Raw genomic sequence first — 22726 nt, forward strand, 5'->3', positions numbered from 1 at the left:
TCAGGAGATACTTCTCTATGGCCATTGATCGTTTACAACTGGTGACCTGTGGGTTTGGAAGATGTTCTTTCTGGCTCTGGGTTCAGTTCTGAGCTGGGAATAATTAAAAATAGATGTATGTGCTTAGATTACCTGGCAAGAGATTGAACCTGATGAGCAAGTACTCTCCTCCCTTCCTTGTCCCCTCCTCCCTCAGTTGCACCACTTTTGGGGAGAAAAGCTGAATGAAATAACATAGGTAGGCAATTCTGAGTTACTCAGCTAGGTAGGAAGTGACCTGCTTTCCAAATATTTAGATCACTGATGGCTGCTGAAGTCAGTGGAGCTACTTGAATGAGGAACATCTATGAAGATATTTGCGGGAGTACTTTTTGTGATGAGAACAGCAGGAAGAGGAGATAGAGTAGATTTAATATTCTGTAGAAAAAATGGAAATAGGAAAAAAACCCTCTGGAAATAGAAATCTGATTTTTACTTTAAGATTTGCCTTTTTTTTTTTTTTCCTTTGAATCCTTTTCAAAATTGATCATAAAAGTCTAAGTTGTTAAACATACTTGTTTCATTTTTACTGGATCTCAGTGTCAGTAAGCAAGGACTTACATAGTGGACCCACAACCTATTCTTGGAAATAAAGCTTTATGTAAGAGGCCCAGAGACAGTTTCATTTTTAATATAGCATGCTAACTTTAATAGGTAAATGTGTTATGTTGAAGTTACTTGAAAAAAATACCTGTTTTCAAATACAAATGTCTCTGATTTCTTTCTGGCAATCTGAAATAGTGTGCTAGCGCTTATTTGGGACCCATCAGTATGAATAATACTGCCAAATAACCTGGCTTTAGTGTGAGGGAGGCTGGTTCTGCTCCTATGTGTGTGTGTTACAGGTGGAAGGACCTGAACATTCCCTTCTTCCTTCCCTTGTTTTCCCTCCCCATGTACTTAGTGCCAGCACAGATACTGGGTGTGTACAGATGAAATTACAAGAGGTTCAGATTTTATTTGATTCTTTAGGACATTCCTAGCACATAGAGAGTCTTTTTTCTGATGGGCAGAGGCTGAAAAAGATCAGTCCAAGGATAGGTGAGTAGTCTAGGATTAGGAAGATGGGCATGGAGCAGGAGGGGGAAATGGGATGTGAAAAAGTACAAAATGGCCTTGCTGTGATAGCCACGTACTTAGATGTGAAGCAGTCTTGCATGTTGAAATGTCTTGAAAGATACAAAGATAACTCCTTGCAGTAGCAAGGTACGGAATATAATGAGGCAATACTTTCAGTGTAGATGCAGTACAGTTGTTGACAATTTTTTTTCCTTTTTTTTTTTCTTCTGCAGATATTCCTGAAATACCAGAAAGCATCTCATTCTGCAGAGCACTACAGGTAGCAGATTTCAGTGGGAATCCACTGACTAGGTAACTTCCATCTTCTTCTTAGAACTTGCCATACCAGAATGACAATCTTACTGTAACAATTACAATTTTAAATAAGCCTTTAAAAATTGTGATCTAGGATCTCTATGAAATCTTGCCAACAGTGACTGTCTCTGGCAGGGAGTGCAGCAAAAACTCAGATTTAAAAAGCGATGTGCATCTTTCCTGGGATGGGATGAAATTTGTTAGCCAACCAGGAAGAATGTAAATCTGATTGTCTCTTAAGTAATTTTCATTTCTTTTCTTAGATGCATAGGAAAACCATGCTCATACTTGGGAGGGATAAGGCAATGGTTAGCATGAATGCATTGGCAAAAACCCAGGCACCTGACAATTTGGAATATACTTCAGATCAGCTGCTGTAGATAATGGCTTTTACTAATGATTAAAGCTTGGACTAGCATTTCATCACCCTCACCATCAATTGGGACACAGTGACATGCAGTAACGTGGGAAAAGTGCACTGCATATGTCGGTGGCTGCTAAGGCTGCTGGTGGTCTGTGTTATCATGAGCTGGGGTTTGATGCATGCTTTTAGTATAGGAGTTTTGTTTTCATTTCTCTGTTCCATTTTCTGAAGAATTGGAATTTATTTAGTGATAGCAGGAAAAGGTGATCTGTTAGTTGAGGCTCCAGAACACTATCTGAAGAACTGTATCCTAAACCATCCTGTGCCACAGAGCTCCTTTGTGATGCTGAGCAAGTCATGTAAGCTAGAGTATTCACAGTGGGCTCTCAGAACCTGCTCCGCTTTGCACTGAGATGAGCTAGGAATACTTGCAGGACTAGATGGTTGGCTGGAATGCAGGATTTCTAACAGACAGGAGAGTGTCTGTAATATCTTAAGCTGCCCCAGCAGTTTTGCAAGACCGCTTCTCCCAGAACCTTCTTCAGAAGCGTGCTTTGGGTATTGCCCATGGTGCATCCTGTGCCTCTGGAAAGGCACATCACTGAGCATTAAAGGGACACTTGTGATCTCAATCTCTGTGCCTCTGTAGCCCTTTCATGCAGTGAGGATAATAATACCACAAAAATCCAGTAAAGCAAACCAAGGCTGAGCTGATGTTTAGATAGGCAAGTGGTGAGGGTCACCAGACAGCTTTTTCCCAGGCATTAGTGTGAAGTGCATAAAATTCAGAGCTGCATCTCGTGGTATTGAAATAAAAATTGTCTGCCATAGAGTGCTAGTTATTCTTCTCCATTTTGTGTGTTGAATAAGGCCTGGGGCCAAAGTAATGTGTTTCCTTAAACGGTAGTTGTAATACACAGCTATGGCTGAGTGACATTAACAAAAGATTTGAAAGGCTTTTTAATGGGGTTGGAAAAGATTTCATAACTCTTTGTTGACAGTTTAAGGGAATTTTAAAAATTCTTGATAAAGTGGCTCCAAAGTGTATGCGTGTTCTGGAAAACATCACTTCAAGCAATTTACTAAGTTAGAAAACACAGATACCAGAAGCTGTTTACACTCTGTCACCAGATATTTTCTGTGATGAGATCCAGAATTTCAGTTTTGCCTGTATAACAATGTAGATTTTGGCATTGATTTGCCCAGGCAGAATGGTGAAGTCTAGTCATTATTTCCTTTTCTGTATGATATCCTGCAACTGTTTTTAAACATTGATTCCTTTCCTTATTTTCTCTTAAAAAAGCTTGAAAAACAGCTTTAAAAAAAAACTTAAAAAGCTTTTCTCTTAAAAAGCTTAAAAACCAGTCAGAGGTCTTGCCAGTCAATGTCCTACCACTAATACAGTATGTTGCCTCATTGTCAAACTTAATCAATAAACCTGCAGCATTAAAAGTGACTGGCAGAACATTTTTTCTAGCTGTTTTTAGATGATTTCAGGTTTATATTAATAAAAGCCAGGCTCATTTATTGTATATTAGACTGGAAATCCACTATATGCTGTAGATGGCATAGAATAGAACAGTTCTACTTGGAAGGGACTTAACATGAATCATCTAGTCCAACTACCTACTTCCAGACTGACCAAAAAGTAATCAGACCATTTAACTCCAGTTTTAAATCTGTTAAAGCCCAAACAATAATTAATAGTTTGAGTGGAGCTCACATTTTGGAGATACTGAGCATGTTCTATTAGTAAGGTCCATAAAACAACAGTGCAGTATGGGGTAGAGCACATGAAAAGCCCTCCCTGCCTCTCCCATTGTAATTTGTCTTTTTTCCTTTCCCCATCATGCACGGTTGTATTTGCCTGTAGGTGTGCATCTCCTTTTGGCTAGTTGCCCGCTGGTCACACCAGCTCACACCTTGGGTTGGGTGTTGAGGAGAGCAGAAACCAAGAGGAGGAACCAAACTAATTGCTACAGTTTGAGCTTAGGTTGTCTACTCTGGGGGTTAAGCAGAAGTTGGATGCTTGGACCAGGGGCTTCTCCTCCTCCACCTCATTGCCTCTTTTACCCCGCGTTGTCTCCTGTTCAACTGCAAACTGAGCTGCTCAGTGCAGCCTGGCTGCCAGCAAGCAGTGAGTGGTACAGGAATCCATCTGTGTGAGGGGAGGGGAAGCCCGGCAGGATGATGGACCTAATGCTTTTGGGAACTTAGGGAGTGTTTTACATATGGCTGCATTTTATAGTGCAAGAAGGGAGGGATCACATGCTGTTGTGTGGTGAACCAGTAAGTATGAACTGGAATTTTGTCTCCATAGTGAGCAGGCTGTTCCTTCAAAAAGCAGCAGTTGAAGAGCAGCCGAGTAGCTAATACCAAGTGGTCATGCTGTAAGCATGTAGGTAACTGAAGCCTGAATAAAAATAATTTGTTTAGTTATTTTATCTTCTAGGTCATACAGGAAAATAACACTAAAAAAGGTTTTTTTTTTTATATGTTTGATTTTTAAACATTCATTAAAATGTTTAAAATGTTCTCAAGTCCTATAGCTTTTTCCATCTCCCCTCTCCCCCACAAATTGGGGGCAGGGAAGAGAAGGACTAAGAGACAGGGTTATCACCTGTTATTTGACACCGAAGAAACTTTAAAGAAGAAACTCTGTTGTTACTATGACCCTTAGAATTTTCCAAGCATCATGCTAGAATCTGAGCATGCCTCCCTCTGTGTGTGTTCCCTAAATAAACTCTTGTTTTCCACCACATGTTCTCTTTTTCTGTATGTATTACATGAATATGAATACTTCTGCTGGAAGTCTTTGATTTGAATTAATATCTCCATAGGTTGCCCGAAAGCTTTCCTGAATTACAGAATCTAACGTGTCTTTCAGTAAATGACATCTCTTTGCAAGCACTACCTGAAAACATTGGGAAGTAAGTTTTTTGTACTTTATTACTTTCTTAATTTATTTTAATTTTATTGTTATGCCTGTTGTATAAATGACTAGTATAATTGTATGTAATATACCTATGAAGTTATTTACAGGTCTGTGCCTTTTTTATATTCATTCCAGTCTGAGGGTCTGTTTAAGAAAAAGTCATTTGTATTTTCAGTTGACGTTAGCAGGCTAATGCAGACTGTGAAGCATTTATCTGTATGGTTCAGCTCTATTCTCTGGGATTTGGAGTAACTTGTATTTTTAGGTGCAAAATTAAATAAGTATTTTGTGAAGCAGATCTGTCCCTTTGCTTTCCTACACTGTAGTAGATCATTGATCCATTATTGTGAATATGTCAAATGGCTTGCAGCTTAGCTCAAAACCAGACAGTTGTTGGCTCAAGAACAGATGGGTAAAAGCTAACTGATAAGGATGGAAATGGGAAGGTTCCTAACTACAGGAGCAGTCTGATTCTGAGAAAAACTAGTGGGAGCTCTGGAGATGAAGACTCACAAAGCAGCTCTGAAGATGAAATTTGATAAGCTTTTAATATGTGTTTGTTAATGTTGGAAAGTACAGCAGGGTTGCAAGGCTTCCAAAGTGGAGACTTGGAAAGTAAAGTGAATGTTGTTTATCTGTCTCATTTTGAGTGAAAAGAACATCCACACTTGCAGAAGGGAAATCTGTCTTAGTGGAGAGAAGGGTTTCTCTTCCCGTTAGAAGAAGTAATTCCACGTCTTCTCACTTGGGTACATAAGAAAAACTTTACTGGTTCAGATCGAAGGCTCATCTGGCCCTGTTTCCTTCTACAGTTGCAGTAAGTGGCTGCCTAGTGAGGATTAAGAAAGTGTGTGTTTGATTACTCCTCATTCTATCCCCTGTTTCTCGTTCTGAGGATTTCCTGAACTTTGGATTTTGGTTTGTCTAATTGGTAACCCATAGTGAATCTCTCTTCCATGTACTTACCCAGTTTCTCTTTGAGCCTCTGTAGACATCTTTCATTTTCTCCCCTGGCAAACAGCTGCATGGGTCTGTTACCCACGGCCTTGGTTTGGTGGTGTTGTTTTTCTGAGCCTGGTTCTACCTGCCTTGCCTGTGATCCCTAGTACTGGAAGAGGCAGTGAGCAACTGATCCCTATGTGCCAGACCTACCATTCATGCCTCTAGTTTTCTGCTGTATCCTGAGGTCTTTTTTTCTACATTAAAGAATCTAACATGGTATTCCAGCTCTAGCAACAGTCTTCCAATAACTTAAAATATCTATGCTTTAACTAAGAAAAGTTATAGTTTGTTACTTTTGCTGGAAAACACAGATGTTGAGTCACGAGTATTGGAAGAGGCCTATTAATCTCGGACGTTCTTTCATAAAGTGAACTGTTTCCAACATGGATTCTTTGGGGAGTCAGCAGAGTTCCTACAGTAAAATCCAACTATTCCTAAACAGAGGAGTCCTCCAGAAGGGATTTTATTATTAAGAGTTCCTACAGTGTAGTCAAGTTCAGACCAGCAATGCTTTAGCCACTTCCCATGGGTATGAGAGCTGGCACCACTCCAGCAGCAACAGAAGTGGAAGACGTCTTTTGAAACCTTCCACAAGCACTAACAGGTACAGCTAACATGCACCTAGTGATGATGGCAAAGTCTTACCTAAAAATTGCATGGGCTGGGGCTTTTGTGTCATTCTCTTTTTCTGTAAAAGTTCACAAAACTTTTCATGCAGCTTTTTACAGCACTAGCAGCTCAGAACGGGCTTGTTCAGACTTTGCCGGTTGCTGAAACCCAGGGCCAAAAATGTTGGATCCTGCCTGATTCTGAAAACGACTGAAAGAAACATGACAAGCTGAAGCTATTCCCAAAGCACGAGGTGAACTGCTGCTTTGCAGACAGTAGCTACAGAAAGGCTGCTACCTTACCTGAGAGGCTGCTGACTGGTAGTTCTGGCTTCTTGCTTGTCCTGCCTGTCGTTTGGTAGCATGAGTGGTGATAGCCTCTGTTTTGGAGCGAATGACCAGAAACAGCTAAGCTTGAAGGAGGGATACCAGACATCTGTAGAGATGTCAGTATGTGTGTGCAAGAATAAGGGTAAGCATTTGCCTATTATTGATCCTAAGCATTCCAGGGAAATGCTGTGATACTAATTTAGCCCTAGGTGATCTGGTGCAGAACAGAGCAGCGTAACCTGTCCTCCCTCAAAGTCCAAACCCGATTCCTGATAATGAAGCTAAAAACCAGGAGTCCTCAATTGCTTTGGGAAGAGCCACAGGCTTCTCCTGGTGGTCTCAGTAAGTTCTCCTGGAGGACTAGACTTCTGTTCAAGTCTGACAGGTCTGCTTTGATCTGGGAAGTGCTCCCAGGTTAGCTATGTAGAATATTAATATTGTATTTTTACAAAAACACTTTAATCTCATGAGATGGAGCTTTACACTTAAAGGAACAGAGACAAAAGTGTGGGGCTGTTGTCTTTGGCTCATCTGGTATTAATGATAGGTGGGAATATGGCAGTTGGGAATTAGAGATTAAGTTTGGGCTAAAGAAGCATGCTTTCCAACTCAGAAGAATACTAATGTAGCAAGAGGGATACTCATGGAGTGCCCACCCAAAATGTAACTGTTTTTGAATTTTGCTGGGAAATGTCTTGGTGACAGAGAGAAAGGAAGAAAGGGATTCTGTCTGGTTCCAGTTGAAAATTATTGGGAGGTCTTGTTTGTAGCCAGTTAGAACTGCAACCTGAAATCCTTAGGGGTCACATACCTCTGAGAGTGAATTTTATAACATTTTTAGTATCAGTTCTATAAGTAATAGATTTTTTTTTTTTTTTCAGCAAACAACAAATGCAGTTGTTTAGCTCACAAAATTTTCATCATTTATTGGAAGTGAATTTAATGGTACAGCAGATTGCCTTGTGTTTGATAAAACCAGTGAAATGCTCTGTGGCTTCTCCAAAGGTTGCCTACTTACACTCTTCATTCCCTTCTTTGTTCTTTTCCCTCTGCTCTTGCTGTGATTCAAAAAATGCTAGGAATTGGAAAGAAAGTAATGCTAATTGTGTCTTTCTGGCTGAAGTGACCAAGTAAGGCTCTTGAAGGTGTTTGGATATGTTCACAAATGTCTTACTGGAGTTTCTGTGAGCTTTGGATAACAATCCATATGTTACTTGATGGAATAGGCTGGACTTATGTGCTTTGTATGGGAAGTGTCAAATAGCAAGCAAAAATATATATATACTGGTGATCTATTCTACTGAAGTTGGTCTTGCTTTGGGAAAAACCTGAAGCCCCTGTACTTGCTGCCAGTCTTCTGGCCATTAGCATATGTGGAAATTTAGGGAAATGCATCCTAATTTCTTATGGTTTTGCTCTCTAGTCTAAGAAAGTATCTAATACAGCCAGTGAAATTTCCAATTAATCTTCATGTAGTACAGTGATCAGTATGTACTTAGTGTTTTTCTTTTTAAAGCTGCCTACTTAAAATCCTGTGGAACAACAAATTTTCCTTACTGTATTGAATGGGGAAAGCAAGAGAAGTAATGGCGTATTTTGCAAACAGCAGTACTTTGAAGGTTAGTTAGGAAGTTCTTCCTAATGGCAGATAGTGGAGTTGAATTGCCTTGTGGTGAACCATTAGTGGAAGTGTGTCTTTCCTCAAGAATTCAGATATCCAGTCCGCTTTTCACGTGGTCTGATGTGTAAGATGAATGCCATTGTTCAGCTTCAGTGTCCCAGGCCAGTGTCTGAACTTGAACAAGCCGTTGATATGTAGGGTTGCTGTTAGTATTTTTCCTCTGCTGTTAAGAATTCTTCTGCATTGAGTTATTACGTTTTTCTTTTCCTTTGTGTTGCTGAAATTAGATTTTTTTAAGGGTCCCAGCTAGACAATTGAGTAACATAGGCAAGGTCTCCCTTGAGTCTTTTGTCTTTCCTCTTGCTTGTGCACAGTCGTGCTCAGTGTATGTCAACTTTTCTTCTTCCGTGTGACTGGCTCATGTTCAGCTGGCTGTCAGTCGAGACCTCCAGGTCTCTCTCTGCTGGGCAGCTCTCCAGCCACTCCTCTAGTGCTGCTGGGTGTTGTGGCTGGGGGGCAGGACCCGCCATTTAGCCTTATTGAAACTCATACAGTAGGCCTTGGCCAATTGATCAAGCCTGTCTAGATCACTCTGCAAAGCCTCCCTACCCTCAGGAAGATGGACATTCCTACCCAACTTAGTGTCATCTGCAATTAGGTGGGTGCAGCTTGGAGCAGGAGTTGTGCTGTTGGCTAGTTGAACCCTTTGGGGAAACAAGTTACAGAATTTAAGCTGTGAGTGGGAGCGTCTTTTACAGGGTTTCTCAGTCTAATGAGAGCAAGTCTAATTTCCTTGCCTGTTCTGCAGGACTGTGTGTGTCTGCAGAGCTGCCCAATGAGCGAACACAGCATGTTCCTGCCAGCATGGGTAGTATTTAGGAATTCCAGGATTTTTATTCAATCCTTCCCTATTTGTTTAACACCTAAAATACAGGGCATGGCTTTTTCCTGGAATTAAAAAATCAGAGTATTTGTATGTCGGGGTATTTGGATAAACGAAGGTGTTTGTCTGTAAGACTTCCTTACAGTAATATGAATAATCTAATGTCTGCCTGTCCTCAGCACCTTCTCTGTCCATACATGTTCATTCTGTAGAGTGGGCTTCAGGTTTAGTTCCCCACCACCACCAGCCCACTGGGATGTTGACTTTTTACCAGCAAAGATTTGGGAGCCTGGAGATACAAACAGTGCTCTTACGGCTTAATGTCTAGAGAGAGAAGAGAGATTGTGTCATTTTGGATGCTTATTTATTTGTGGTTCTTAGGCTTGAATGAAGTCCAGGTGCCTTCTTTGGAAAGCCTTTCATGTGTGTCTCTAGTGTTTAATCTAGCACTGGACCCTCAGATGGGTGCTACACAAGGGATTGGCCCTAGCAAAAAACCCAGTCCTTTCAGCATGAAATGCATATTTGAAAAGGACAGTTTTCTGTCAAACTCAGTGGGGACAATAAAGTTAACATGTTTCTTTCACATCTGAAGTGAATAGCAGAGCTTCACTACTGGGCTTTAAATTATGATTTATGCCTGTCAGCACACCAAACATCTAACCGGTATCCAGTTTTTAGCTTTCACCATTTTTTTCAGCAGTCTTGTCTGTACCTGAAAAACATAAAGATTACCTCTTCTTTATTTGAATGCTAAGGTTTAAGATAGGAGTTTATTACTGGCTGGCACATAGAGTTGTTTTGGAAGTCCCTTGCCTGAATGCTAGCATGGCAAATAAAAAAAAGCTTTCTTCTACCATATGATTTTTTAAATTTTTTTTTCCCCCACTCCAAAATGTAGAAATGGTCTCCTATACAGATGTGATACCCAAATGCTGAGGATTCAACAGAACATCATAGTAGTACTATAATTTGTAGTATCCCCATCAGGAACAGCCCCCTTTTTTTCAAGGAACTGCACAGTCCATAATACAAGAAAAATAGAGTAGCGTTATTGTAGCTTTAGAAACTTTTGATGTGGGGAGGGGTGAATTTCTTCAGACGGGAAAGATATTCTTCTGATGCTGATGGCTGATGAGTCTGGTTTACCCCCAAGCTGCCAGCAGACTGAATGACCTGTGGGCCTTGCTACTGAAAGGGATGTACCAGGTAAACAGAGAAATTTTCCTCTTAATGTCTGCAGCTAGCAGGTAGAAGGCTGAAAAAGGTATTTCATTATGACTGTGAGCATAATGAAAAGATTAGAACAAATGTTACTGCACTTAGGAGTGTTGTTTCACAGAAAGATTTGCTATAGCCATGCTCTTCAAGAGCAGTGGAACCACAAATGTCCAGAGATTTTTTGTAAGAGAAACGAAGTCATCTAGTGTGGGTTTTTTTATATATATATGTGTGTGTGTGTTTAACTGTAGAGGTTTTGAAGTTTTCAGCAGTTTCTGATCTCAGAATCTTTAATGTTGGAGTATTGGAGTGTGTGTGTATATATATATATATTTATCTCTCTCTGTATATATACATATATATGTGTGTGTATAAAATTGGAGTATTCCAGAGGAGAATAAAAGGTCTTCAAAGTCAAGGGTGATGTGCTTAGTGCAGGTGATCCAGAGGCAGATCAGAATGACATGCTTATTCTGATAATGTTTCTGGGCTGGTCATTGGCACTGTGTTTCTTAGTCTAATCTAGGCTGCTTCAAGAGTAGATTACACATTTTGTAGGACCACGCAGAATGGAAAATACTCTTAAAATTGTATGGAACAAGACAATGTAATTCTGTTTTAAGGTGTAGCATAACAATGTCTGATTCAATCATGGTACATGATACAACAAAATGATGGAGGGTTATCTTGCAAATACACAGAACAAGGACTATTTGTAGGAGGTGGTCTGCTAGGCTGATATAAATAGTGTTAAAAGCTCTCAATCTGGCTTATTTGAATTTAATATGACAAGTAATATTTACAGAGCTTGGGTAGGCAGAGCATTCAGTGTTAATTACAGCTGTTTGCTAAATGACAAAACCAAATGTTAATGTACTTGAAAGTTTTATTTCAGGAGAACTTTTGAGCAATGTAATAATGAATGCAGTGCCATCTGGCCTTTAAAGAGGAGATATTGCATCTTGTATGTTACACGAGGAGTTTAACATATATTTATTGTATGATATATTTAACATTTATTATATTATAATATCATATATAGTTAATATTTAACATATATTTAGAAACATTTTTTGAGAATACAGTAATTATTTTTTTTAATTTAAAAATTTGTTGAAGAATTTATTGAATTTAAAAAGTTGTTGAAGATTGACCTTGTGTGGAATGGAAGAGATTTTGAAAATTAAATCTTGTTGTAATAGAGAATTGGCTTAGTCTCCCCAACCTCTTGATTAGTAATCTTGGTAAGCAAATTGGAGAATGTTCACTTAAAGCATTCAAAAGTGAACAGGATTAGCTGTAATTGCAAATCTGCCTCTTCCTCTTAATGATGCCCTTGGAAGGTCACAGGGAGTTCAGTGTTTCTGTCTGGCTTTTGGACCATGCTTGTTGCTGTGTGTGCGGGAGAGAGTAGAACTGATCCCAGTGACTTGAAAACGAAGCTTTTTGTAGAAAACTAGTATTAATTAGCAGCTTAGACTACCTCTTTTACATTTTTAGGGAATTCCTTAACACTAAACTGTAAAACTTTGTTTTTAAAATTTTGAATTGATTTGTACTAGTGGTCATCTGTTTAGTCTTCTGGTTAGTGGATGGTAAAATACTGGTTTTTATCCTGCTGTTTTCACTTTTGGAAGATCTGTAGCTTTTTACAAGCCAATTAATGGTACTGACAAATTCAACTCAACTAACTATGTACATGTCCTTCCTCTGGCTTTCAGTGTCTGCAGTTTAAGTCTAGGATGACAGTTACCAACTTTACTTTCTTTTGTGCCTGTTTAAAGTAAATCTTCCAAGAAAAGGAGTATTCCTCCCTCCCCTGCCCAATAATTTGTGTCCACTACTCTCAGCTCTGTACAAAAAGACAAGTGTTGGGCACATAATCCGTATTTTAAGATTTTCTTACGATAATTGCTCTTCCTAGACTACTGTCCAGCTTGTCATACCACAGAAGTGGGCTGCTTAGAATGCTGCTAAGGAAAGCCTCATGTGCCGTTCAGTTGCACAGTATACCCCTAAACTTGAGAGGAAATACTAGTGTTTAGCTTAGAAGCAATTACTTGAAGTTACGTCTCCAAAAGGGAGGAGGCAGAATGCTCGTGAAGATGGAGGAGTGGTCTTCAACAATACTAGTGAGAAACAGCAACTGTTTCATCAAACCTCAACTTACTTAACCATGCTTTGCAGTTGTTTTTACAGCATCCCTTATATTCTGAGGTGGAACTGCAGGGTGTTTTTTCTTTTTGTTTGTTTGGGGTTTTTTGCATTTGTTTGTTTTTAATGTTGTTTTACCTACAGTTGAAATGACTGTTTTGTAGAGCACATTGCTGCTGATAGTCTCTTTGTAAATAATCCAAAGAAAAGCTATCTTGCATTGGAGGAACAACAACAACATGCTTTGGTTCTGATCTTAGCGGCTGGTTCGAGTCTTACCTTCATTTTGGAGGAGCCCACTGCTGTTGATATGAAGGAGTATTGTGGGGTTCCCCATCTGTGGACTGTGGTGGATTATGAGTTTTTCTCCCTCAAATGCTGAGAGGAATGCTCAGGAAAGAGACTTCTGGTGTTCATGGACTATTTTGTTCCTCTTAGTTTTGTTCCCTATTACTGATTTCACATTCTTCTACCTCACATGGTGAATACCAGTATCTAGAGTTACTTTAAGTACAACACTGAAAATGACATTTTTAGCTATGTTGTACCTTAAAATTTGACTTGGTTTCATCCTTACACCAGAAATCATCTGGAATGCTGAGGTGGAAAACTCTGTACTTATTTCAGTTACTGGGTCCTCTGCCTGGTTTGGCTGTTGCCTTGTGCTTAGTAGTTTCATAATATGCTCAGTGTTTGAGGTGTGTGTGGTAGCTTTTGTGGTGAGGATTATAACGATATTAATGCTTTTTACAAGCTTCTGTGAAATAGTTTCCTGACAGTAGTAGTCTTTAAAAAGTATTTAGGGTTGGAGTTTTTTGTTTCTGTGTTTGTTTTTTGTTGTTGTTGTTGTTTGTTTGTGTTTTTTTTTTTTCTTTCTCTGTTAAAATGTAGGTGACACTTGTACATTTTCTGTTGGCTATTTTGGAGGAGCAAGGACTGTTTGTGTTGGAGAGCAGCCTGCAGTGCTCTATGGTACCTTTGTGTTTCTAAATGCAGTTAGTGAACAGACACTGATGGAACTTTGTCTCCTGAGTAGACTAGATTGCTGTTGTCCTTGTGTTTTATGGAACGAAACAGGTAACCTTACATGACTGGTTTTCTCTCCTGTATGAAGAGTAGGATTAGCTAAAGACTGAAATAATTGAAATGTGGCTTCCTTTAGTCCCTTCCAGAGTCTTTGGAAAGGCTCTTTATTAACAGTACGCCCATAAAATTAAGAGCAGAGGGAAAAGATCGAATTATTTAATTTAGCATATTGTGAAAAATCTCAAATTGTTTTTGAGGAGTAACGCTTTCTGGAGAGAATGCATTATTAAATCAGAAAATATATTGGAAAAATAGCAAGAAATGTAAGATTTTTTGCAAATTACCAAAAGTCCTGTTTCTTAACATACCTTAAAAACAGAAAAATGTTGGTGAGCATGCAATATGATAAGAACCTGATGGTAAATATAAGGAATATATCTGGGCTCTATAATGTATTGGAGGTTGGTGCTTCAGTATATCAGCATGGTGGAAAGGATAGACTGAAGGAGCAAAGGCCAGTGTCTTTGTTTTGTTCCAGGGTAGAGTTAAGTTATGAGTATGCTGTGAGTGAGAATAACTGTAAAATAAAGCATTTCTCCTCCAGAAAGCTGTGTCATTGGAGATGAAAGTGTAATCCTGTGGGTAGCTGACTCCAGTAAGGAGAGGCTGTAGCCTGGGACTGCCATCAGCTGCAGTCAGTCTTCCAGATGTGGTATACAGTTGAATGCAAAGACAGCTGCTGGTGGGTATCTACAAGGGCACAGCTACCCAGGGGGTCCTCATGGCACTGCTGGCTTGGGCTGTACAGATGCTTTCCTTGAGCCTTCTTGGCAGTTGTACTGGCTCAGGTGTTTAAAGGGATTTATGCTGTGTTGGATTAGGGATCTGTGTTAACTCTTCTTGCTGGGTTATTTTTAAGCAGGATCAATTTCCTGAGCTGATTCACTGGCCTGCCCCAGTTTAATGATACAATGAGGCTGGTTAAGATGGTAGCTCCCAAGTTCTTACTGTTGAACTTGGTTTTGCTGACAAAGATTTCTGTTTAACCACAAAGTGGTGTCTGATATAAGAAGAGAAATTCAGAGTTTGCGCCATTTTACTCCTCAACAATTATATGTGATGGGGAGGGAGATACGCAGATGTGGTGTTATCTGTAAACACAAGATTACAAAGCAGCTTGGTGGTGTGCACATCCTTTTGTATTCTCTTGATAAAAGTGAATCCTTGGCCTCAATAAAATCTTGAAGAGAAAGTGTGAAATTAAAAGGAAGATTGGATTAGTTTTCTAGAAAACCTGTAAACAAAATTGTAATGATGATCTGTGGGTGGCAGTGTGAGTAAGAGCAGACCCATGTTCCTTCTGGAGAGAAATGGTTCTTCATCAGCTCTTCCTTCACCTCCTTTCCTGGTTTGGTTTCTGTGAGGATGTTGGATACCGTGTCCCATCTTGACTTGTCTTTTACAGTGTTAACATTTTTATGTGAGAGTTTTCTCTTGCATCATTGTAATGATGGTTCCTTATTACCTTGTTTTTGTCAAATGATTTTGAGTGGCTGTAGCGAGTTATTCTCATTTATCTTTTAATTGACTTTGTAACAGGGTCCTACTAAAATATCTTTGCCTATTTACAGAATCCATTGTGTAAAATATGCATATTTTAAAAGCTGGAGATGACTTCTGAGACCATAATCAAAGCCCCTGTGAGAATTCATTTACTGTTTTCTGAATGCAGTACGAAAGAGGTGCTTGCAATAAAGATGTATTTTTCAGACACCCTCCAAAGTCAATCCATGAAAAAATCTTACTACTCCTTTAATAATAACTCATTAAATCAGTTATATTGATTCATCAGCATAGATAACTGTACTGGAGTTATAATATGAAGGGTGTTTTTCAAGTTTTATTCAGATTATCAGTTGTTTTTTTTACTGCGACTGACTAATGCTCCTATAACTCAGTATGTTGGTATTGTTTGAAGTGAAAACACATATTTCTGTTTTCTGTGGTCTGAATACATGGGCTTGGGGATTTTTTCCCAAGGTGTACAAACCAAAACATTTTGGGTTTAGATTGGACATGTGTTTCAAATTAGTGGAATTATTTTTTTTAATCTAGATTTTGTTTAAGGCCTAGCACACTGTCCCTGTTCCCTGCACACAAGGACAGAACATACTCTATTGTAGGAAACTACTTATCTGCAGTCACCATATTTGATTTTTATTTTTCTCTGGGGAGCCAGAGGATTAGAGCAGATTATAGTGTTGGGATAATGTCTGACTCCTTGTGTTCCATTTAGTCATAAATAAACCACAGAAAAATCTGAATGTTGCTATGGTGATGTTAGTAAAAGCCTGGGATATGGAGGGAGTGAGCCGCTTAGAAGCATAATGTCACTTACAGTAATGAGCATGCTGTCATTAGGACTCTGATGGGTTTACCTGATGCTCTAGCTCTGGTAGCCCACACCAGAATCTGCAAGTAAGTAAATGTAATTCATATGAATATGCTCTGTTCAGTAACTTGCAGCTACTGACCTTGTAACAAATGGAAACTTGTGTTTTGTCTGTTTGCTTTCTAGCTTTAATGTGTTGAAGTTATCACAGAGAAACAAGCAAAAAACTTCCAGTCTTTGTATTCTGCCATTCACATGATGGTCTGGTTGAATTAAAACAACAACAAAAAATAAGTTCTCAGGAATTTTGTTTTAAACTGTGTAAACACATGATTTTCTTCTGGAAGTGTGGAATAAGAAAAGTAAGCTTGCATTAAAATGTGCTTTGTTTGTTTTTAGTCTTTATAACCTGGCTTCGCTGGAACTCAGAGAAAATTTACTGACATATTTACCTGAGTAAGTGACATTTCCTGTATTTGATTGTATTAACATAAAATGCTCTTCTTAAAATCTGCTATCGTATGGATCTGAATGACAGCTAGAAAAAATATTCAGAGCTGATTGACAACATGTATGAGATACTGCTTTATTTCAACAACATCTAGTTACATCCATTACTTCTGGATGCACTTGGTTAGTAGCAGAAGGCTGCAGTTTTTGTTGATTGACTTTGGTCAATAAAAATATTCTGTATAAAATACAGCAGCACCGAACATTTTCCCTGCACACATTGAATGAGTGCGTCAGCAGTGGTAGTGGTGGTTTGGATTGTTCTCTTGCTGAAACTTCCTACCTATGAATGTAGGGTAATAGAATCACAGAATCACCAAGGCTGGAAAACACCTTTAAGATCATCAAGTCCAGCCTATGACCAACACCACCGCTTTGGCTAGACCATGGCACTAAGTGCCACATCCAGCCTTTCCTTGAACACATCCAGGGACAGTGCCTCCACCACTTCCCTGGGAAGTCCATTCCAATGTCTGATGACTTCCACTCTAGGCCTTTGTAGGATTTAAATAAACATTCCATGTTCAGGGATAAGTAACCAAACCCTTCCAAAACCTGGAGATCAATGCCTTGGTGACAAACTAGGCCTACTGATGACTGAAGTATGACTCCATTTACCATTGTTTTTTGGGAAAAAAAACCAGATATCTAAATGTCTCTGTGCTGTCTGTACTGTGGCAGAGGAATTGGTCTTTTTGTAAGATTAGTCAAGTATTTTGGAGATCCTTTTTGGTTACTTAGAAAAAGCCTTTTTCTCTAGTGAAGCAGTTTCCTTCCTTCCTTCACTACCTGGCCGCTTCTCCCAAGAAATTTGGTGACTTATATTCTGTTTGTTTAGGTAATCTAGTAAATATTGAAAATAGATATAACCTATTTTAATGAGAATCTCTTCCCTAGTTGCGTTGGGGTAATTTTTTCCTGTCTATCTACTTGGTACCTCTGTTGTGGCTGTTTATAGCTGTGAACCACAAGGCACTTCAATTGGCAGTGGTCAGAAGATATAAATTGTTGTCTAGGTTTTTGTCATGCTGTGAATTAAGCTATCACAGAAGTTTTTTTGCTTCTGGAATATTCTGATTGTCAGTAATGTAGCTGAGGAATCTTGCTGGCTTTCATGCCTCTGCAGCTTTGGGGAAGGTAAGCAAGAGCTTTACAGCAGACTGCTTCTGAAGTAGAAGGATGGCCCTCTGTGATAATTCATGTTCCAAGAACCTTTTACATCCTTTTGGGCTTTCCTCCATTTGCATCCTGAAATCCCATCTAAAATACCTCAGAACTGGATATGTCATGTTGAGAAGATAAATGATGGATTTAGTGAGTCTTGAGTCACACTGTGCTCACTATGGGGAATTTTTATCCAGTTGTGTAACTGTAAATTTCCCCTAAAAATAAATCTAACTGACTATACTAAACTGTGTGGCATTGTCCACCCTGAGGAACTGAGGGTTAAAATAAAGCATAATTATTTGATTGCCTATACTAAGTTTTAAGTTTCAAGGACATACATTTCTACTGACAAACCAAATTATTTTTTCAGTAAGATATTACTACAAATAGTCTATGCCCAGTAAAATAACTGTCTGTCTACAATACCTTGTAATTTGAAATACAAGTTTCAGTAAAATGAGTTCATTCAAATACATGAGGTTTTTTTTGGTTTCTTCTGATGTGGTTTTGTTTTGACTTATCTTGCAGATCACTTGCCCAGCTGCAGCGACTAGAAGAACTTGATTTAGGAAACAATGAACTTTATCACTTGGTAAGAAAACATGGCTCTGAAATTGCATGTTGATCTTGTTTTAGGCATAATTTAGATTATATTGCTTGTAGGATGCCCAAAATTGAAGAAAGAAAAAATGTAAAGAGGCAGAGTCTTTTATATGTTCAGTGATGAGTTTTGGCAGTGAGATGGTGCTTCCAGGATCTGCTTAGTCTTGCTGCTGATGATTTTACTTTACCCAAAAAACTGCAGCTGATCTCTAGAAAATGAGAGCACTGCATGGACTTTTTCTATGGAAGGAAAAAGAAATGCAAGGGCACAAACTCTTGCCTACACTTGCAGTTACAGTAAACACGTGGGCTTCTGTAAGGAGCTGGATGGGCTGAGCATAGCTCAGCGCTTTCCAGGGTGGGAGTAGGGATCTTTGGGAAAGGGCTGAGGCAAATTGTAGAGGGTTGCAGTGTCTGACATTGTGTCAGATAGATCTACCAAAAGATATCTGTCATCTCCTGTAAACTGACTTAATTAAATGTTGGATTTGCAATAGATGTAGAGTGTGCATACAATTTGTTAGTGCATGTCAGGCAAAGTATGGTAGCTTGTCAAACTGTAACAGTTAGTTTCTACTACAGAGTTCCCAAATGCTGACGGTCACTCCTACGGCATTTAACCGTGGTACCTCTCAATAGAGCTTGAAGTAAGGATTGGTTTACTCAGACTGTAATTATGGGGTTGCTGTTTGGTTTTTACTTGGAAGTTCCCATACTACTTAACATTATTGCTTTTTATGTTATAGCCAGAAACAATTGGTGCACTTTTCAATCTCAAAGACCTCTGGCTGGATGGAAACCAGTTAGCTGAAATACCTCAGGTAAAGATGAGCTCTGCTGGTACTGTTTTGAAGATGCCTTTGAAAGAAACCCTTTTCATTCATATCTGAAGGGAGGTGGTTTAAAATGGAATAGTTTTCTCAATTAATTTTGCCTGGCTTTGGTTTTGGATGTGTGCTTTCTTTTAATAAGTTCCTCTGCAAGGAATTATACATGTTATCATATGTTGTCTTAAGTTTTCTTTTAAATGTTTTGATAAAGGAATTGTTTCCTAATAGGCACATTGTTCGATTTATAGGATGACACATCCTCCTTTTCCAGTCCTAGCTCACTGGTCAGGGAGCTGCTAGTTGGCTGAGCTAAATAACCCTCACCTTTTATATCTATCTAAATTGCAGTTTTGACGATGAATTTTTTTCCAGTCATCATCTTCCATTAAAATACAGTGTTTGGGAGATGTACAATAATAGTTCTGTTGACATTAGTAGAAATCTTGGTTTATGAAGGCAAATCCTCCATCTGACATCAGTCAGGTGAGGGGCCCTAGCATTTAAACCTCACAGCGCTCTAAATTGCCAAAGAACTGTGACAACATGAATGGTTTCTTTTCCCTCTTTTTCCTTTAGACCCAAGTCAAAACTTGTTTTTTCCAGTTCCTCGTGCAGTTTGCTGTTATTTGCTATATTAATCTCATCAACAGTGTAACTTGGACATCAGCTACAGTTTAGTGGGCTTTGTAAACTTTGTTGTTGTTGACTTGGCCTAATAATTTTTTGAGTAGACGTAGTTGGACACTGAGAATCATTCATAAAAAATCAAGTGTGTCTTCAGCAGCTGTTTTTTTTTTACTGGAGCTGGCCATTATTGTGTATTTTGTCTGATGTCCAAAAGATGAACTTGTAGGGTAAAGGGTGTGTGTGTTTAATGGAATATTCTCTTAAGAGGCAAACATTTGTGAAAAAAAAGGGACTGATTTTGTGAGTTAGGATCAAGACTGACACTGTATGAAAATTCAATATTTTTGAAAGTAAAGGACACTTCTGCCACATCCTTTCTGTTCTCTGAAAGATGGTTTGGATTACTAAAATGAGAACTATTCTTGAGTGTCTATGGGGATGTCTGTGTACATGGGGAATGGGAGCATGTTCTGATGGCTAACAGGGACAAAGATATTTCTCTGACAGCCCTTTAAGCTAATTAGTGGATTATCATTGTAAAAAAAAAATAAAAATAAATCATTATTGTTGTAGATGATGGCAGTATAACTTGGCAGTTCAAGCCTGTTGGCTAAAGCAATGCTCCCGATTCCTTTTTCTACATTTGTGGTAGTTCAGAGATGTGAAGATATTAAGTCCCTAGATGTCATGGCATGTTGCTGTATCAGTCAGGAGAGACTAATGCTGATTTGCCTGAGGCTAATTGGGAGGGGCACACTTTAATTATGTGGAGGTTGATAATCTGTAGTTCTGAAAAAACAACTTTGCAGTCTTTACTTGAGGAAAACTCCAGTTTTGGCTGGTGCTTGCTTGGGTGTGCTCAGCAAACCTTGTCTGACTGCTGAAGCTAGTCTTAACAGTTAGAATAAGAAGCTGGGACTGAATCATTTGGTGTGCTTTTCATATGCAAATGTAATTACATACTCTTTCCTACATTTAGAGGTCATACAAAGAATGGCCAATTTAGAGGTCAAACAGAGAATTGTTTTTCTTTCTGGAATTTCACTGCAATGGTACATTTTTCAAATTGCTTTGTTACATGTTTGGGCATGACTTAAATTTTTTGTCTTGTATCGCAGGAAGTAGGAAACCTGAAAAACCTGCTTTGTCTGGATGTTTCTGAAAACAAATTGGAATGCCTTCCTGAAGAAATTAGTGGTCTGACTTCTTTAACAGACTTGCTTGTTTCTCAGAATTTACTTCAGGTTTTACCTGATGGCATTGGTAAGTACAAGGTTAATACTATCACACAGAACCTTTTAATCCACTATAAATTGGAAGTCCTTTGTTTTCAAGTCTTTTGAAGTCTTTTTGTGCAAGAGATGAGCTTGTCTCAGCTTTTTTTTTTTTTTTTTTGCTTAGTATGAAATGCATAGCTGTATTAATTTCACATTTTAATTGTCTGCATAATGACTATCTCGTAATTCTTTTTTGGGCTTCACTTGTTACCTCCCCCCAGTTAATATATCCTTTTGCTTCCTACTGTGTTCACATCACCATCATAACTCTTGAACATTGTAAATGTCTGGCTTGTAACATGCTGTAGGTCACTTGGTAAGGTTGACAGAATTGCTACAAAAAATACATCCTTTTCAGTGGGGATGTGTAATTATTTTTAATTGGACAATGTGATTAATTCTGTACTGGACCCAGTGGAAGGCAGTTCCAGCTTCAGACCATGACTTCTTACCCTTGAGAATCCAGACTGCTGCTTTTCTGTGCCTGACCCCATAAACCAGGTTTAATAACTGAGGAATGTTTTCTGAAGCATTACTTTTTTAAGGTAAACGTTTTTACTCATGCAGTAGTTGTGACATGTAGTCAGGGAGGCATTGCTTTGCAGCTACTCATCAGCTGTTTTTATGGAGAGTTTCGTGTTGCAAGAGTGCCTTCTTGCCAGGATTTTTGTTGTTTGTTGTGTTTTTTTCCCCCTAAAAAATAAAGGTATAGGGGAAGGAGGACGTGAATGTGGCTTAACCAGGCATGTAGAAAAGAATGGACAGACCTTCCCCCTCCTTCCATATACTATATGAGCCTAAAAAAAGATAAATATTCTTCTAGAAGTTGAATTTGGGGGAGTGGGGTGACTTCTGTGGGTCCTACACTTCACTAGTGTGTGTGTGTGGGCAGAGTTGTAGCAGCCTTCTCCAATGACCTGAGCTATCCAGGGCAGTTGTACATCAGAAGCACGGCTTCTGAAAGGCTACAAGCCCATGCAGCCCAGAGGGGAGCTGGTGAGCATTAGGCACTGCTGCTTCTCCAGAATCCTGTTAAATGGAGACCCTTTGCATGGAAGACAATTGCAAAAGACCAGGTAATTTCAGATCAGGCCTAGTTTGCTTATACTTTTTATAACATTTTCTTGTTGTAACTTGTTAGAAATGCAAAAAAAAAGATTTTGCTACTTATGTACATATAGTAGCTTACTTGTATTTGTAAAATTAGGTAGGTGTCACGATCCGTGACCTATTATATCTCCTTATTGGAGTGTATTAACTTATCAGGATTTGCTGAGAGATCCACACGTGGGTATCGCCTCACACAGAGGATACAGGAACTTATGTCCTGACTTTTTTGAGTGAATAACTCGCTCAGTGCTTACTAAATTTCTAACAACAGCAAGGTTTATTGTGGGGAAAACAAAGCAATTTGGGGCAGGAGGTTCAAAAGGAGTGATTACAACACATTAAACATATATGGGTACACCTTAGTTACACATCTTATTCACGTGAGGGAAGCAGAGGGGAGGGATTTGCCCGAATGGCTGGATTATATTTTCCCCTATAAGCTGGGGTAGCCGGAATTGTCTCACCACGGCAGTGCAGGTTCGATGAGCTGGTAGCAAAGAGGCTGCAGGCACTCCAAGCGCAGGTCGCCCCCCCCACCACAAAGCGGCGGCAGTCGGTGCGCGGCTCCGGGACCGTAGGTGTGCAGACGCTGGAAACGCGGCGGTTTCAGCGGCGCTGGGACTTTTGGCAGCAGCGGCGGCGGGCAGGCAAGC

At 39.3% G+C, this 22726-nt stretch overlaps 1 protein-coding gene across 1 annotated transcript in view; it reads left to right on the forward strand.

Moving 5' to 3' along the window:
• The window catches only part of LRRC1 (leucine rich repeat containing 1), a 70240-nt gene that overhangs the window by 29389 nt on the left and 18125 nt on the right, over positions 1-22726 (forward strand). The window contains exons 3-8 of the mRNA XM_009999267.1: positions 1332-1410; positions 4618-4707; positions 16349-16405; positions 18155-18218; positions 18976-19050; positions 20805-20949. Of these exons, the coding sequence (XP_009997569.1) occupies positions 1332-1410; positions 4618-4707; positions 16349-16405; positions 18155-18218; positions 18976-19050; positions 20805-20949 (510 nt within the window). The remainder of the gene's footprint in view (positions 1-1331; positions 1411-4617; positions 4708-16348; positions 16406-18154; positions 18219-18975; positions 19051-20804; positions 20950-22726) is intronic.

The sequence above is a fragment of the Chaetura pelagica genome, unplaced genomic scaffold, assembly GCF_000747805.2.
Source record: "Chaetura pelagica isolate M959 unplaced genomic scaffold, ChaPel_1.0 scaffold90, whole genome shotgun sequence".
In the NCBI taxonomy this organism is placed as follows: domain Eukaryota; kingdom Metazoa; phylum Chordata; class Aves; order Apodiformes; family Apodidae; genus Chaetura; species Chaetura pelagica.